The sequence below is a fragment of the Schistocerca gregaria genome, chromosome 7 (genome assembly GCF_023897955.1).
Source record: "Schistocerca gregaria isolate iqSchGreg1 chromosome 7, iqSchGreg1.2, whole genome shotgun sequence".
NCBI classification, from domain to species: domain Eukaryota; kingdom Metazoa; phylum Arthropoda; class Insecta; order Orthoptera; family Acrididae; genus Schistocerca; species Schistocerca gregaria.
The window spans coordinates 347,866,104-347,883,945 of NC_064926.1; the positions used below are offsets into that span (position 1 = coordinate 347,866,104).

The following is a 17,842-nucleotide window of genomic DNA, read 5'->3' on the forward strand; positions in this document are numbered from 1 at the left end:
ATTAAGATAGGTGAACACAAAATAAGCAGTCTCGCATATGCGGATGACTTAGTTGTGATGGCAGATTCTATTCTAAGTTTGCAAAGAAGTATTACAGAGTTAGATTAGAAATGTAAGGACTATGGTATGAAGATTAGCATCCCCAAATCAAAAGTAATGTCAGTGGGAAAGAGATATAAACGGATTGAGTGCCAAATAGGAGAAACAAAGTTAGAACAGGTGGATGGTTTCAAGTACTTAGGATACATATTCTCACAGGATGGCAACATATTGAAAGAACTGGAAGCGAGGTGTAGCAAAGCTAATACAGTGAGCGCTCAGCTACGATCTACTCTCTTCTGCAAGAAGGAAGTCAGTACCAAGACTAAGTTATCTGTGCACCGTTCAATCTTTCGACCAACTTTATTGTATGGGAGCGAAAGCTGGGTGGGTTCAGGTTACCTTATCAATAAGGTTGAGGTTACAGATATGAAAGTAGCTAGGATGATTGCAGATACTAGTAGACGGGAACAATGGCAGGAGGGTGTGCACAATGAGGAAATCAAAGAAAAACTGGGAATGAGCTCTATAGATGTAGCAGTCAGGGCGAACAGGCTTAGATGGTGGAGTCATGTTACACGCATGGGAGAAGCAAGGTTACCCAAGAGACTCATGGGTTCAGCAGTAGAGGGTAGGAGGAATCGGGGTAGACCAAGGAGAAGGTACCTGGATTCGGTTAAGAATGATTTTGAAGTAATAGGCTTAACATCAGAAGAGGCATCAATGTTAGCACTGAATAGGAGATCTTGGAGGAATTTTATAAGGGGGACTATGCTCCAGACTGAATGCTGAGAGGCATAATCAGTCTTAAATGATGATGATGATTAATTTTCTAGAATATTTTAAATTTCTACAATGTCTTGTGGTGTAAAAAGCGCAATGGTATATTTTGTTTTTAAAATAAAGTCTAGTGTAGAACTCTCATCTTTGTTCTCTTTTTGACATTAAGTAAGTGAGTTTTTGCTAGTAAAATAATGTTACCTTCATATTTTTATATGCCAATTTTGATGAATTTTAAGACTTCTCTTTGAAATAAAACGTATTCTGTTTATATTCACAATAATTGAATTCCACTTTTCTGTCCTTCCTAACATCTAAAATATCACCAAATAGCGGATTTTGCAAATGAATATTTGTTTTGTAATTGTATCAATATGTTTGCTAAATCTCCAAACTGCATAAATCAGATGCTGGAACTGCTAAGTCAGTATTTAACTTAAGATTTTAAATCATAAAACATAATCACAGATTTCGGCCATTAATTCTGTGCAGTTAGTTATGTTTACTTATTTTTAGAAAAGAATGAAGTCTTTAAATTTAATAGTTTGGATAGGAAAAGTTTATCATGATTATATCAGTTTCGTACGTCATACAGTTAACGGATTTTGCATCTAGGCTACTCATATGGTTTGGACCCTAATAATTTCAGAAGTAATTTCTTCTGAGCTCTGTCACTCCAATATTTCAAATTTGCACTCTGAGTTGCTGTAAGTTCTAAATTCCTGTAATTTAAGTATGCTTCATCATGCGCATTTCCTATTAAATGACTGAAGACAAAACATATCTTATTATGCTCACTCCATATATTTGGTAATTTCCCTGTGACAGTTTTCAAGAAAATCTTAGGCTTGTATCACCAGATGGGGGAAACTTTAGAAATTTATGGTTTAATGTCATACTCAGCACAGTGGAAAAATCATTTTATTTATAAGATGGTGACTTATCTTTAATTAAATCAGCATTTTGGTTCTTTCTTTCTTTATGATGTACAAATTCAGAATTCAGTGTGACATTATTTGTTATCTATATGTGTGCTACTGTTGGTTTCTTTTGAGTTGGCTGGAATCATTTGAATTCCCATCAGTAATGAATTAAAAGCTGTATCTTCCAAGGTTTTTATAATATCCTTGGGTTAAATATGCATACAGCTAATCACAAGTTTCCTTTTACATTCTAGCTTCTGTATTCTGTGTTCTAAATCATTAATTGTGTAATTGTATCTACATATCTAGTTGTTACGTTGTGTAAACTAATTTTTGCTTATAAAAGTTCCTTCTCAAACCTTTCTGTCCTCTTAAGTAAATCATCTTGTGTGCCTTCGTAGCATACACACAGATCAATTTGCTGTCTAGTTTACTTGTATCTCAAACCATTCATCTATATCTTCTACTTGATTGAAACCCATATCTAACCTTTGTTCTAAATGATCCATTCTCCCTTTTATCTTTGATGTAAAAGTGGACTTTTTTTTTCCGCAGTTGAAAATATATCATTCATTCACTCTTCAAAGTTTGTGAATTTGTTATCACATTTGTTCTGGTGACCTGTCACTGGAGAAGTTTTGAGTATCAAGCCAACACACTGTACAAGGATGTATGGATTTTACAGTTGTGTAGACACACACAAAAACACACACACCGCTGTCTTTGCAGCATATTATGTATGGGCTATGGGGTACTGCTCAAAGAAACAGATTTTACAATAACTGATCATTCTGCCCTATTCAGTTTACTTGTGTGCTGGTATTGTATCTTTGGCATCAAAACTTACTGACACTTATTTGCACATTTCCACATAGTTCAGTGTTTGTAATTATGTGAACTTAGTGTAACACTGATCTTTTCTGTTAGATAAGCAGACATTGTTGGACCTACAAATGACAAATCTTTAGCTGTTGCTGTTACAGTATTCTGCACATTCCTCAAGTTTGGATCCATTCTTAGATGTAGAAGTTTTCAAGAATGTTATTGTAAGCATGTTGAAGTGGGCACTGAAGTAAGTCTGTATACACCGGGAGAACAGTGATGACATGTTTTTGATTATTTCTGTTACTGTCTTTATAAATGGGCAGGAAAAAAATGTTAATTGTTATCCAAATTTTTTAATAATTGACTGAGACAAAGTGATCAGAAGAAAGTTTGGTGAATATTCATTTGGACACTGAAGAGTTTTTATCCTAGTGTAAGTGCTGGATCTGGCTTAAAATCTATAAAAATTGTGACAAAATTATTTCATGAACAGTGTTCAGGTATTATAAACCTCTTGTGGAATATATCATACTTTACAGATATTTTGGAGTTACTGTGAGGAACACGTGAAATGAAACATGCATGTTAACTTAACTGTAGCAAAATGAGATAGGTTCCTTCAGTTTGTTGGTGGTTTGTTCAAAGTAGCAGAGACTTGTTCTGGAGTATGAAGTTATTTATGTTTCTTGAGTATCAGTTATATTCGGAAACAGTGCATTGACATACTTACACATCATAGCTGAACAAAAGAACAGCTTGCTCGCTCTTTTATTTATTGTAAAGAGGGCGTAGCTTTTCCTTTAATAAGTATTTTAGGCATATTGAAGTGTAGGTTGTGCTTTGTATAGCCCACCATCCATTAGGACTAACTGATGCTTTGGTTAGTGCTGATTTAGTGTTGAGTCTGCCCTTGCATATTGATAAAAGTATGTAGATACTAATGGAAACATATTTTTGGTTTACGTTTACCACCATTTTTCAAGATAAGCTATATATATTGTGATTGTTCATGTTCATAATCTCATTTCTCTTTCTCTGTATGCCATGTCTCTCCTGTCACACAGCATATTATGAATACCTTTTCTTTAGCACTTGTTGTCATAGATCTTAGTCTGTGTTTTCCTTTTTCTAGCTTTTTGGTTTTTTTCCCTGTTTAGTTTTCTGTTCTTCATACATCTCTTTCAGCTAATGATGGAACGAATTTTGGTTTTTAGCCTGCTCCTCTTTCAGAATTTGCAGAAGAAACCTTTTCTGTCTGACTGAAAGGGAAAAAGTTTTGTGTGAGCAAAACATTTCTGTCTTTGTCACATGTTTATTGTGTCCCATATTTGTATCTTTCGTCTCACTTACATTGTGTATACTACATCTAACCTTTTCCAGAGAGAACATGCACAGTTGAAGAATGAACTTAAGAAAGTTCTTCATGAAAATGATGTACTGTCTGAAAAGCTGAAAGTGAATCTGGATTCAAAAGTATGTTCCAGAGACCACAAGAATTCAGATCTTGTGTCAAATCTGGAGAAGCAGCTCCAGGCTGCACTTCAGGTACAGTTGAATTAACTAATTTACAGTACATCTCTTAATTACACACAATATAAAGAAAAAGCAACCATTTGCCTTTAGAACACTAACACGTGCAGCATAGACAATGTAACAGGACATGGTGTTAGCTAGCTTTTGATCTCTAGCTCTTTTTATGGTGGAAAGTACACACATTTACACACAAAACAGTACAGACACCCAAATGCTCACTACCATGGCTCCTTGACATTTCTTAATCAATGGTTTAGATACAATTATGTACTCAGATATTGTGCTGTCTCGTAGGATATATTTTATAGTAACTGAGGTAAGTGAACAGAATGGCTAAAAAGTGCAGAGCTGCTAGGAATGATATATATTACATTATAATAGTATTGCCGAAATATATCACATGTAGCAGTGATTGATGAATTAAAACCATGACAGTTCTGGTGGAAGTATATTTCCATGTTATCAAAAGCTTTCTGCAGTATTACTATTGGTTGGAGAAGTACTGCGTCTATAGTTTTGTAGGACCAGTCATATTTAATCCCATACTGTAATATTTCTTTCTCTAATCTTGATTGGAGGATCATTGATCGTTATCAAAAGGCAGCTTATTCAGAGAAAACTAAATCTGGATTTTTGGTATCGCTGCAGTGTAAAAATCACAGTCAACATTAAGATTTTTTACTATCTTTATTATAATATTTGAATTACATTTTCAATAATATTAGATTTTGTTCAACAGAGTTGAATCTCAGAATTGTATTTCTTCAGACATTTAACATTGCTAAACATTACCAGATCTAGTGATGAGAATCAAAGAGCGGAAACTGTGTGACATCTTGAATAAGTTAAAAGTTACAAGCCACAAACTCCAATTATCTAAAATCCAGCGATCCAGGTCACCTGTTATCCATATTGATTTGAGGAAAAAAATGTGCAACTAAAAATGTTGGTTTTCTTTGATATTTATTACAGTATGTAGTACACTATAAACTAATTTATTGTTCTGAAATTAATCTGAAGCGAATGTATTAAGGGAAAAAAATTTTCCAGTGCACAATGAATACAGCATGCAAATTGTTGTACACACAATGTGAGCATTGTTGTGTGTATGGCGCTCATCATATTGTGACCTATATCAGTATGAAACCTCCTGGCAGATTAAAACTGTGTGCCCGACCGAGACTCGAACTCGGGACCTTTGCCTTTCGCGGGCAAGTGCTCTACCAACTGGCAGAAGTAAAGCTGTGAGTACCGGACGTGAGTCGTGCGAAAGGCAAAGGTCCCGAGTTCGAGTCTCGGTCGGGCACACAGTTTTAATCTGCCAGGAAGTTTCATATCAGCGCACACTCCGCTGCAGAGTGAAAATCTCATTCTGGATATATTAGTATGTATTGTGTCCTTAATGTATAGACTGATTTGTCCCTACATATTCCATCTTCCGTGTCTTTTGCTTTGCTTTGTGCACATGGTTTACTTTACCACTTTACCAGCATATGTCCTCTGAAAGGAAATGAATTGTTTTATCATTGACAGACAAGGTAAATGTCCTTGAACAATTAGGCAAAAGCATGAGTGGTAAGCAGTTAGGGTGAGATGTTTAGTGTGGGAACATCTTCAATTTCAGACATAAAAAACAAATCCTCAGTTTTAAACTTTGTGTTTGTCCTTGAGAATGAAGATGGGATTTCATCAAGCAAAAGCTGTGTTCAAGTGGTATTTGCAGCAGCGAGCTTTGGAAAACCCTCTTTCAGTGCCATTTGTTTCCAAAAACCATCTTTTAGCTGAGAAAAATAACAGTTTGTGTTAATTTAAAGTGAGCAATAGCTGGCTACAGAATTTCAAGGCAAGGCACTGTATTAGCAAGTTGGAGTTTAATAGTGAAAAATTATCATACACCCAAAAGCAGCAGAAAATTTTATTGAGAAATTCAAAATTTAAGCAGATCCTTATGACCCTGAATTTTCGTTCAACAAATATGTGAGGCTTTATTTGGAAGGCCTTGCCTAAAAGAACTTTAGCTTCTAAAAGGAAAACTATTGTTTCTGGCCATAAGGTTAGTAAAGACTGTGCTAATTCTATGGGAAATCACAATATACCCCTTCTGTAGACAGGAAAATAATAATAATAAAAAAAACAGGATTTCCATCTTTCACAAGAATCAACCAAAGGCCTGAATGATTGCTACTTTTTTTTTTGTAAATGGTATGATTCAATTTTTGCAACTGGTGTAAAAAAAAAAATACCAAAAGGCCTACTGCCAAATGTAACAAATTTGCTCCAGCTAATGGGTCAGTTAGTTACCATATTATGAAAGACAACTGTTGAGGAAGCTTTTGATAGAAGTAAATGAAGGTGGCATTGCGACTCGTCACCAACAATTAAATATAAAAGACTGCTCTCAGATGGTGGCAGAAACATGGAATATGATGAAGACAACCACATTAAAAAGAGCTTGGAATAAATTGAAAGGCATTTCAACCAAAGATGAGGTACAGAAAGACAAATGTGAAAAGAAGAAATATGAAAAGGAAGAGGAAGAAACAGAAGTAGTAGAAGATGAAGTATCACTTGAGAAAATAAGAAAGATCCTTTTAAAAATTCCTGGACATTTAGAATGCGGTGCAGATGATATAGGTGAGTTACTTGGTTGTGATTCTTCAGACCTGGCTTCCAAATTCTCATTGATGATGAAATCATTCAAATTGTGAGAGCAGAAACTGATGGCCAGGTGGGCGACAGTGTTGCTTAACCAGATGCCCGACCTTTAGCTGGTGAAGCATTTACGTGTCTAACATGGGTGAGGCAGCAGCCTGAGTCTGACAATATACAGCTGCTCACCATCAAGTGGATGCGAGACATGGCTGGATGTAAATGAGTGAAGACAGTAAAATAAGTGACTCTGACTGATATGTTCAAGAAGTAATACTACATAACTACTGTACTGTACAAAATCTAAACAACATTGTTTTGCAGTCATTAAATTAATATTACTGTAGTATGTATATACAAATTTAGCTGTTTTAAAAAGAAATTACCTGATTTCATGATTTATTCAATTATCTGGATATTTGGTTATCCTTATCAGGTCTGGTACTGAGTCATCTGAATAATTCGAGTTCTACTATGGTTTCTTTTGATATCAGCAGCTTTTTCACTAATATACACATACAGGAGGGCATAAACATTCTTAGACTTACTAGGTTAATCAGAAGTTAACCCAAGTTTCACAGGTGACATAAGTTTAGCAACACATACTTGACTAACAAAAAAGCCTGGAGTGAAAGCAAGTGCTGGCTAATGGTTGTGCAGCAACTTAAGTACTCCTGTGCAAAGATTTACTTGAGAGTCTCATGAGATGAGGATGCATATCATGTGGCACACAGGAGAAAAGTAATGCCGCATTTGCAGCACTGCAATCAGCTGCATGCACTGCTGACTGGCGATGCTGGTGCCTGTTGGGAGTCTGCTGGAGTCTGACACATACACAGAGTGATGTTTATGTTGCTGTTGTCATCTGGTATGAACACAGCAGGATGTGTGCGACCATAGTTCGGATTGCCGCATGTATCTGGCTTCAGCAGAGGATGCTGAAGGTACAGCAGTCCACCAGCCACATGTGTGTTCCTTGGTGGTACATTGCCAGGTGAGTGGCCAGAAATCACAGACCCTCTACCCTTCAAAAGAGATTGCGAAGCCATCGGTCACAGACGGCCGGGAGGGGGAGGTCGAGGAGGAGATGAACGAGAGATGGAGAAGTGGTGCTGAGTGCAATAGAGGCACCAAAAAGTGGAGAACGGGATGAGCACACAGTGAGGTTGGAGAGGGAAGTAGAAATCCATAATGTGAGTGCTCTAGGGGGAAGAAGCCGTTGGAGGCTGTGGCACTGATGATGCAGGAGGAGGAAATGGATTGGAACATGTGAAGGAAAGGCACTGGAGGAAAAGGAAAACCTGTGCACAAAGAAGGCACAGAAGAAAACATTTGCATCAGAGATTCACAAAAGGAAAATGGAAGATCCATCCAGAAAAGTTGGTGTCAGACTGGCGAGGAAGTGGAGCAATGCTACTCAGACTGTGGGCCAAGTTCCATATGCAGAAGCAGCAACAGGTGCAAAAGGCTGCAATATGGTAGTGGACTTGCATGGTGGGGTGTGTAGGAGTGCAGTGCTGCTTGTAGGAGTTTGGTGGCATATGTATAAGCACAGTGGCATGTGTAGGAGTGCAGTAGGTTACATAGGAACATGGTGGCATGTGTAGGAGTGCAGTGGCAACCCAGATTGTATTGTTGGGAACAATCAAACAAAAACAGCCAATTCAGTTGGTTGTTGAAAAATAATCAACTCTATATATCAGTTGGATTATTCATTCATCCTTTTGAGTGAAACCAGTCTATGGGAGCAACCAAACGGAAAAGGCAAAGGTCCCGAGTTCGAGTCTCGGTCTGGTGCACAGTTTTAATCTGCCACAAAGTTTCAAGTTTCAAATGGAAACAGTTGACACAATCTGGTGGTGTTTTGTGTGCTGACTGAGTTATTCATTGTTCCTTTTCAAATGAAACCAGTCTTTAGTTTTTGTGTTGGTTAAAGCATATATTCTTTTGTCCATTCAACAGAAACCACTGTTTAGTTGTTTATTTGACTGAATTACCCAGTTATTCTTCTGAGTGAAACCAGTCTGTAGTGCTTGCATTAGGTGAAGTAAAGCAGTGGCACATGATATAAACTGGGGTATGTATACACCCAGAGAGTCGCCCCACACCAGGTATACATGAAGGCATCTCAGTGGACGTGTCAAAGTTAAAATAAGCATACAAGTTCTCATTTAATAATGTGCTGAAAGACTAATTCTTCTTTTTGCAATATAAAATTGATATATAAATGTATGTGAATTACATTGTTCTAGGTGAAATTAACAACACGTAACTAATAATGCTTTATTGGAAGTACAAACTTGAATGAGCACAAAAGTTCTGTTAGGGTATGCGAAGAATGCATGCCAGATTTTTGCAACTGTTTGCAGTCTGTTTTACCAAAAAGGTGCAATGATCCATTAATTATAAAAAGGAGCCTCTGAGCATCCCACATGCCTCATGTCAGTATTTGTTGCAGCCATGGCCAGGGCAACAGATGGCAGAAGGAGGTGGCCAATTGCCACTAACACAGGTCCCGGCAGTGCTGCGCTCGTGCCGGCCACTGCACCACCTCCTCATGATGGCTGCAACCTCGACCCTGGCATTAGTAGTAGGAGCCTGTGGCGGTTGTGCCACATGCCTGTCCCAATGACCGTTGCCCTCATGGTAAAGGGTGAAAAAGTATGAGAGTGAAAACACTCAAACAGAGACTGAGAGAAAATATTCATATAACTGGTGCAAGTGACAGATACTTGTGGCAGTTGGTTGTCTCGCATCTAAGGAAACAGCACAAACTAGACAAGTGAGCAAAAATGTTCTGCAATGGCCACAATCGACAGACAGCCGGAGTCAACAGAGAAGTATGTCAGTCGGTTGTCTTGCACGGAATGAAAACATTCAGACCAATCAGTGAGTGAAAACATTCATATAATGGCCACCACCAGTGGAGACTTGTTTCAGTTGGTTGTTGACTGAAACCAGTTAAACCCAGTGAGTGAGTGAAAATATTCATATAGCCAACTTTGCCACTGAGAACAGTTTCATTTGGTTCTTTTATTCAACTGAAAAAGTTGACTGAAGAAAAAAGCAGTTGCCTGGCCAGTCATTTGTTGAAAACAGTCAGTCGTCCCATCATTATGACATGGAGGCACCAGAAGGCAGTGAAGCAGGAGGCAACAGAGTAGGAGGCACCAGAGCAGGAGATACTGGAGCAGCTGGCGCCAGACTAGGAGGCACTGGGGCAGGAGGCACAAGAGTAGTAGTCACCGGAGCAGGTGGTACTGGAGCAGGAGGCACCAGAGCTGGTGACAGTGGAGCTGGTGGAACCGGAGCTGGAGGTGCCAATGATGCTGAAAATAGCAGGTGCCGTTTTGTAGGAGCTGGCGGGGCCCGCAGAGCTGGAGCTGCTCTGGAGGAGGCTTCTGGGTTCTAGGAATTGGCTGAGCCTGAAGAGACAGGATTGTTGGAGAGGGATTGTGGAGCCAAAGGATTTGCCAGAATTGGAGAAGGCAGCAGAGGCCGAGGAAGCGCTAGAGCAATAGGGAGCAACAAAACCTAAGAAAACAGCAATGTATGTAGTGATACTGAATACAGAGGAGCTGGAGGCAGCAAAGGCACAATGAGAAGCCTAGAGACGTTGAGAAACAGTTTGAACCAGTGGATCATGAATCCAAAGCATTGTCCAGCTGTGGAGGATTGACAATAGCTGCACTGTGTCCTGAGCTGGGGGTGGGCTTTGGAACAGTTGAGACTCTGTCAAAGAAGCTCAGTAGTGCACAGGAAGTGCCATTCAGGATGGAGAAGCCATGCTGTTCTGTCTGTCCGTCTGTAGTAAGTGGGGCACTTGTCACCGGACAGTGGTGAGTAGAGTGAGAACTGCCCTGGGATTGATGGCAGCCACACTGTGTCCTGGCAGTTGCACTGTGTCTTGAACTGGGGAAGGGTATCAGAACAGTTGAGACTCTGTCAAAGAAGCTCAGTGTCATGCAAGGTGGAGAAGCTGTGCTCTTCTGTCTGTCCGTCTGTAACATGTGGGGCACTTGTCATCAAACAGTGATGAGTCAAGTGAGCAATGCCTTGGGTAAGTGTTGCAAATGCAGACCCCGCAACTGGGAAAGTTGCAGGAGTGAGCATTCTAATCCAGGACGAGCCTTGGAGATCTTGACGATGAGAGAAGTGTCCATGAAAGAAAAGTCACACATGTAAGACCATTCCTCATTGTCACACACATAAGACCTTTCTTCATTGTCACCTTTATGTCTTGGTCTTCACAAGTTGGCGAGGACAGCATGTAATGAAGTTGGTCCACAGGCTACAATGAAAGAACATTTTTATTGGTAACACACAGATGACTAGTTCACAGTTCTGACATTAAATGGAAAATAAGAGCCACTTCTGGTAGAATGATGGAGTTCTCACTATAGAGCAAATCAGTGTCCTGGGACAGTGTTTGGTCGATGTCTGGTCGATGTCCTAGATGAAGATCTGGCTGGGGTCCTACTCTGTGTCTGGTGCAGGCACATTAGAGTGTTGGACAGAGTCCTAGGCTGTATTGGGTCAACATCGGGTTAGAGATTGGGCCAACACCAAACACTGCTAATGAAGATCACTACCAATGGATGGGCTGGTGTTTAACACAGAGGGAGAGCAAGAGCTGCCTAGGCATATTCATTGTTTTTCCCATGACTGTGGTGCACTGTTCTATTGCAAGCATTATGATTTTTTCTTGACCTTCAATTAATAATTTGGAACTGTCACTGATTGATTTGAAATAGAATTACTATATGCACACAAGTTACTAAAGATGAAAGTACTCTATTCTGTTGCTAAAGATCATTTGCAGGACACGGCATAGAAAAAAAGTCTGCTCACTCTATATAGAGCTTCCTGACATGTGACTAGGTAATGCTGCACTGAATGTTGCTGGGTTCATGTGTGTTTCACTGTGGACAGTATGCTGCTAGTTGGGTGATAAATTTAGCTGTGGCAGGGAAATTGCACTGAGGCAGCTGCCCTGTGTTGTAGAAACCCCTTCTCATATGAAACGTGCTGAACTGCGTTCCAGTTACTGCATCATATTTTTGCTAGGTATTATGTGTTGTCATGTCAACCTGTGTGATGTGTTTGTTGAAGCAGCCATCATTTTCTTTGGCCCTTACTTGTCATATTGTAATATCAAAATTTATCAGATGTAATGTTCATTGTCATAAAATAGGTTCATTAGCCTTTGTATAGAAAACTGCTAGGATAGTTTCCTGTACTTTTCTGTGTGTTTCTCTGCAGTATACACTAAGGATATCTCCTCCTAAAAGTCATTACTAGCCAGCATTCTTTTTCATAATTTAAAATTTTTTCCAAGTGAACTTTTCTTATGACACAATTAATGTGCTTTTGACTCCATGACTTTCGAAAATTCTTCTTCCTGCTGGGATCTGCAGAAACATGTGCTCATATGTGTGTGTGTGTGTGTGTGTGTGTGTGTGAGAGAGAGAGAGAGAGAGAGAGAGAGAGAGAGAAACAGTTCACTGCCTTTAGTTTTCATGTTTAAGATATTAGTTGTTCATTGGTTCACTGCCTTTAGTTTTCATGTTTAAGATATTAGTTGTTCATTGGTAAGGAGTGTAAGTCATTGGGGTTATTTCAACAGGCTTCAAAACTCTATCACACAGTGTGACTTCACTTGGCTAAATTATTGTTCCAGTTTGGTAAATGTTCCTTATTTCTGATAAATGGTGTTATATGTTTTCTTTTTTTTAAAGTAAGGTTTTTGTTTGTCATTCTAAATATCAAGTGATCATCCCATTATATTTAATTTTTAATATATAGAACATAACTTACTGCTAAATTTGTAGTTTGTCAAAGATTGCTTCATTGGACATTTACTTTATTTTCTGCCTTTACTTCTTGTTGTTGTTGTTGTGGTCTTCAGCTCTCCATGCTACTCTACCTGTGCAAGCTGCTTCATCTCCCAGTACCTACTGCAACCTACATCCCTCTGAATCTGCTTAGTGTATTCATCTCTTGGTCTCACTCTATGATGTTTACCCTCCATGCTGCCCTCCAATACTAAACTGGTGATGCCTTGATGCCTCAGAACATGTCCTGCCAGCCGATCCATTCTTCTAGTCAAGTTGTGCCACAAACTCCTCTTCTCCCCAATTCTATTCAATACCTCCTCATTAGTTATGTGATCTACCCATCTAATCTTCAGCATTCTTCTGTAGCACCACATTTTGAAAGCTTCTATTCTCTTCTTGTCCAACCTATTTATCGTCCGTGTTTCACTTCCATACATGGCTACACTCCATACAAATACTTTCAGAAATGACTTCCTGACACTTAAATCTATACTCGATGTTAACAAATTTCTCTTCTTCAAAAACGCTTTCCTTGCCATTGCCATTCTACATTTTATATCCCCTCTACTTCAGCCATCTTCAGTTATTTTGCTCCCCAGACAGCAAAACTCCTTTACTACTTTAAGTGTCTCATTTCCTAATCTAATTCCCTCAGCATCACCCGACTTAATTCAACTACATTCCATTATCCTTGTTTTGCTTTTGTTGATGTTCATCTTATATCCTCCTTTCAAGACACTATCCATTCCATTCAACTGCTCTTCCAAGTCCTTTGCTGTCTCTGACAGAATTACAATGTCATTGGCGAATCTCAAAGTTTTTATTTCTTCTCCATGGATTAATTTATTTATTTATTTACATGTCAAGTTCCGTAGGACCAAATTGAGGAGCAAATCTCCAAGGTCATGGAATGTGTCAGTACATGAATTTACAACATAAAAGTAATAACAGATTAAAATAAATGTTCATGAACCTGAAAGAAAATCAGTCCATAAGTTTAAGCAAACACTATCAGCAATACAATGAGAATCAGCTTAATTTTTCAAGGAACTCCTCAACAGAATAGAAGGAGTGACCCTTGAGGAAACTCTTCAGTTTTGATTTGAAAGCACATGGATTACTGCTAAGATTTTTGAATTCAAACGGCAGCTTATTGAAAATGGATGCAGCAATATACTGCACACCTTTTTGCACAAGAGTTAAGGAAGTCCAATCCAAATGGAGGTTTGATTTCTGCCGAGTATTAACTGAGTGAAAGCTGCTTATTGCTAGAAATAAAATAATCTTGGTAACAAGAAACGACAATAACAAATATACATATTGAGAGGCCAATGTCAAAATACCCAGACTTGTGAACAGAGGTCAACAAGAGGTTCATGAACTCACACCACTTATTGCCCGAACCGCCCATTTCTGAGCCAAAAATATCCTTCTAGAATGGGAAGAGTTACCCCAAAACATAATACCATATGACGTAAGTGAATGAAAATAAGCAAAGTAGACTAATTTACGTGTCGAAGTATCACTCACTTTCGATACCGTTCAAATAGTGAAAATAGCAGTATTAAGTCTTTGAACAAGATCCTGAATGTGGGCTTTCCACAACAGCTTACCATCTATCTGAACACCTAGGAATTTGAACTGTTCAGTTTCACTAATCATATGCCCATTCTGTGAGATTAAAATGTCAGGTTTTGTTGAATTGTGTGTTAGAAACTGTAAAAACTGAGTCTTACTGTGATTTAACGTTAGTTTATTTTCTACAAGCCATGAACTGAGGTCATGTACTGCACTACTTGAAACCGAATCAATGTTGCACACAACATCCTTTACTACCAAGCTAGTGTCATCAACAAACAGAAATATTTTAGAGTTACCCATAATACTGGAGGGCATATCATTTATATAAATAAGGAACAGGAGCGGCCCCAACACTGATTCCTGGGGCACCCCCCACTTGACAGTACCCCATTCAGTTCCCACATCACAGCCGTTATCAACATTGTGAATAATGACATTTTGCTGCCTGTTGCTAAAGTAAGAGGTGAACCAATTGTGAGCTACTCCCCTTATTCCGTAATGGTCCAACTTCTGGAGCAATATTGTGAGATCAACACAGTCAAATGCCTTTATTAAATCAAAAAATACGCCAAGTGTTAGAAACTTTTTGTTTAGCCCATCCAGTACCTCACAGAGAAAAGAGAATATAGCATTTTCAGTTGTCAAACGACTTCTAAAGCCGAACTGTACATTTGATAGCAAATCGTGTGATATAAAATGATCAATTAACCTTACATACACAGCCTTTTCGATAACTTTTGCAAACACTGATGGCATAGAAATAGGCTAAAATTATCTACATTATCTGTTTCTCCCTTTTTTATAAACCTGCTTTACTACTGAGTACTTTAATCTCTCAGGAAACTGACCATTCCTAAAGGAAAAATTACAAATATGGCTAAATACAGGGCTAACATGTGCAGCACAGTACTTTAATATTCTACTAGACACTCCATCATAACCATGAGAGTCCTTAGTCTTCTGTGATTTAATTATTGACTCAATCTCCCTCTTGTCTGTATCATAGAGGAGTATTTCAGACGTCAATCTCGGAAAGGCATTTGCTAAGAAATTTATATGATTTCCTGTAGAAACTAAATTTTTATTTAATTCACCACCAATGCTCAGAAAATGGGTGTTAAATACTGTACATATATCTAATTTATCAGTAACAGAAATATTATTACTGCGAACTGACTTTATATCATCAACCTTGTGCTGCTGACCAGACACTTCCTTCACAACTGACCATATGGCTTTAATTTTATCCTGTGAATTAGCTGTTCTATTTGCATACCACATACTTTTTGCCTTGCTAATAACATTTTTAAGCACCTTACAATACTGTTTGTAATGGACTACTGTAGTTTGATTGTGACTACTTCCAACATTTTGATATAACTCCTGCTTTGTTCTACGTGATATCCTTATCCCATTAGTTAGCCAACCGGTCTGTCCATTACTGCTGGTACCCTGTTTAGAATGTTCTAATGGAAAGCAACTCTCAAAGAGCAGGAGAAATGTGTTATGGAAAGCATTGTATTTATCATCTATATTATCGGCACTATAAACATCTTGCCACTCTTGTTTCTTGACAAGTTTTGAAAAACTCTCTATTGCTGTTGGATGAACTTTCCTACGTAGTTTGTAATTAAATACGACATTGGTTTGAGTACAAAAACCTTTTAGTGTTAAAATTTGTGCATCATACTCTGAAAGGCCATTCACCCTTTTACTAACAGAATGCCCATCTAGTAATGAAGAATGAATAAAAATATTGTCTATGACTGCGCTACTGTTGCCCTGCACCCTAGTTGGAAAAAACACAGTTTGCATCAGATCATATAAATTTAGGAGATCTACCAACATCCTTTTTCTTGCACAATCATGTACAAAATTAATATTGAAGTCACCACATATAACTACTTTCTGGTACGTCCTACAAAGTGAATCAAGAACCCTGTCTAGCTTAAGCAAAAATGCTCTGAAGTTGAAGTTATGGGACCTATAAACAACAGCAATTATAAGTTTAGTATCACTAAATTCAACTAATGCTGCACAACTTTCAAATATCTGTTCATTGCAGTGTCGTGATATGTCTATGGACTCAAATGAAATACTGTTTTTTACGTACAGAGCCACTCCCCCACCCCACAAGGAACTCCTTGAGAAACAGCCAGCTAATCTGTAGCCTGGTAAAGGAAGCCTCTGAATTATCAAATTATTTAAGTGGTGCTCTGATATACCAATAATTTCAGAGTTAACATCTATTAGCAGTTCACTAACTTTATCTCTAATACCTCTTATATTTTGATGAAATATGCTAATTCCTTCTCTATGTGGAAACATTACATCCTCTGGAGGTGAGCCCTTAGTTAGAGGCACTTCCTTTAAGCAGGTATACCTATCAGCTGACTTCAGTCTAAAAAAGGTGCAGCTCTAACACCAACAACTACAGGAATTTTTCCACCACCACCCACTACACTGTCACTTATAAGCTTAGCCAGCCTCCCCTTCCCATACCTATTGAGGTGCAGGCCATGCCTAGTGAAACCTCATCTACTGATAGACCCAGCTGGTAACACTGAGGTGTGATCCATGCCCTCTGTCATCAGTGCCCTCCCCAGCCCCACATTAATGCGCATAACAGCCGCATTAAGGTGAGGCCGATCATGACACTGAAACAGTTGCATGAAATGCACATTATTGCCACCAGTTTGAGTAGCTATCTTAACCAAGTCACCACTGACATCATATTTCCCATCCCTATCGAGACTGTTCCCTGCTCCATCCACTATCACTACCTGATCCTGTTTCGTAAAATTCTTACATAACTCCCCTATGCTTTCAGTCACCTGAGCGAACTCTGCACTAGGCTTCACAATGCTGGTGACCTGATACTCACTCCCCAACACTTCCTGCAACTGCTGACCCACACCTCTACTGTGGGAACTCCCTAGCTGCAGAACCTTCTTTCTGCTAGACTTTGCAACTAACCTAGGCCTCCTAAATGCTGATGACTGCTGCATGTTACCTACATCTACGGCTACACGAGGCTCCTCTCCACTCAACTCTGACAGTTGGCCGTATTATTGCATGTATGCAAAGTAAAACTGTCTGAATACCTCCTCTTCCTAGCTACCTTCTTGCCAACTGCCAGTTCCCATTCCACACCACCCTTCACCCTCCTCAACCTATCTAGTTCCTCCTTTGCACATTATAACTGCACCTGAAGGGCACAGATCTTACACTCCTGCTGCTCTATTAACTTGTTTCTACTACAGATTCTACATTCCCAGGAGAGGATCTCCCTAAAATGATCACTGGCTTCCCCACTGCATTCCCCCCAATGAAAATACTTTGAAGAAATCCCACACCGTAATCCACTAATCACAAACCTACGATAGAGCCCACACTTTTCACTCATGGTAAAATTTTAGTTACTGAAAAAACTATACATCTACGTTACCAAAGTTCAGTTACACTAGTAGAACTATTTAAGAGGTAACAATAATGGTCTCGAAATTCTCTGCCTACTAAGAAAGCAGCTACTTGTATTAATACTACTACAACACAGCCGATACCAATACCAGCAAAACTTCACAAAATTACTAGCTAAAACCAAAAAATTAAAACAACCACTGTAACACCAAGCGAAGTTAAAACACTAAATGAAAATTTTACTGAAATATTTCA

The 17,842-nt window shown here is 38.7% G+C and overlaps 1 protein-coding gene across 4 annotated transcripts in view; it reads left to right on the forward strand.

Moving 5' to 3' along the window:
* The window catches only part of LOC126282087 (sodium channel and clathrin linker 1-like), a 93,846-nt gene that overhangs the window by 34,419 nt on the left and 41,585 nt on the right, over positions 1–17,842 (forward strand). For 2 of the 4 annotated variants that reach the window (XM_049981542.1, XM_049981545.1), the window contains exon 3: positions 3,948–4,112. The exons of the other annotated variants lie outside the window; for them this stretch is intronic. In XM_049981542.1, coding sequence (XP_049837499.1) covers positions 3,948–4,112 — 165 coding nt within the window. The remainder of the gene's footprint in view (positions 1–3,947; positions 4,113–17,842) is intronic. 4 annotated transcript variants of the gene reach the window in all.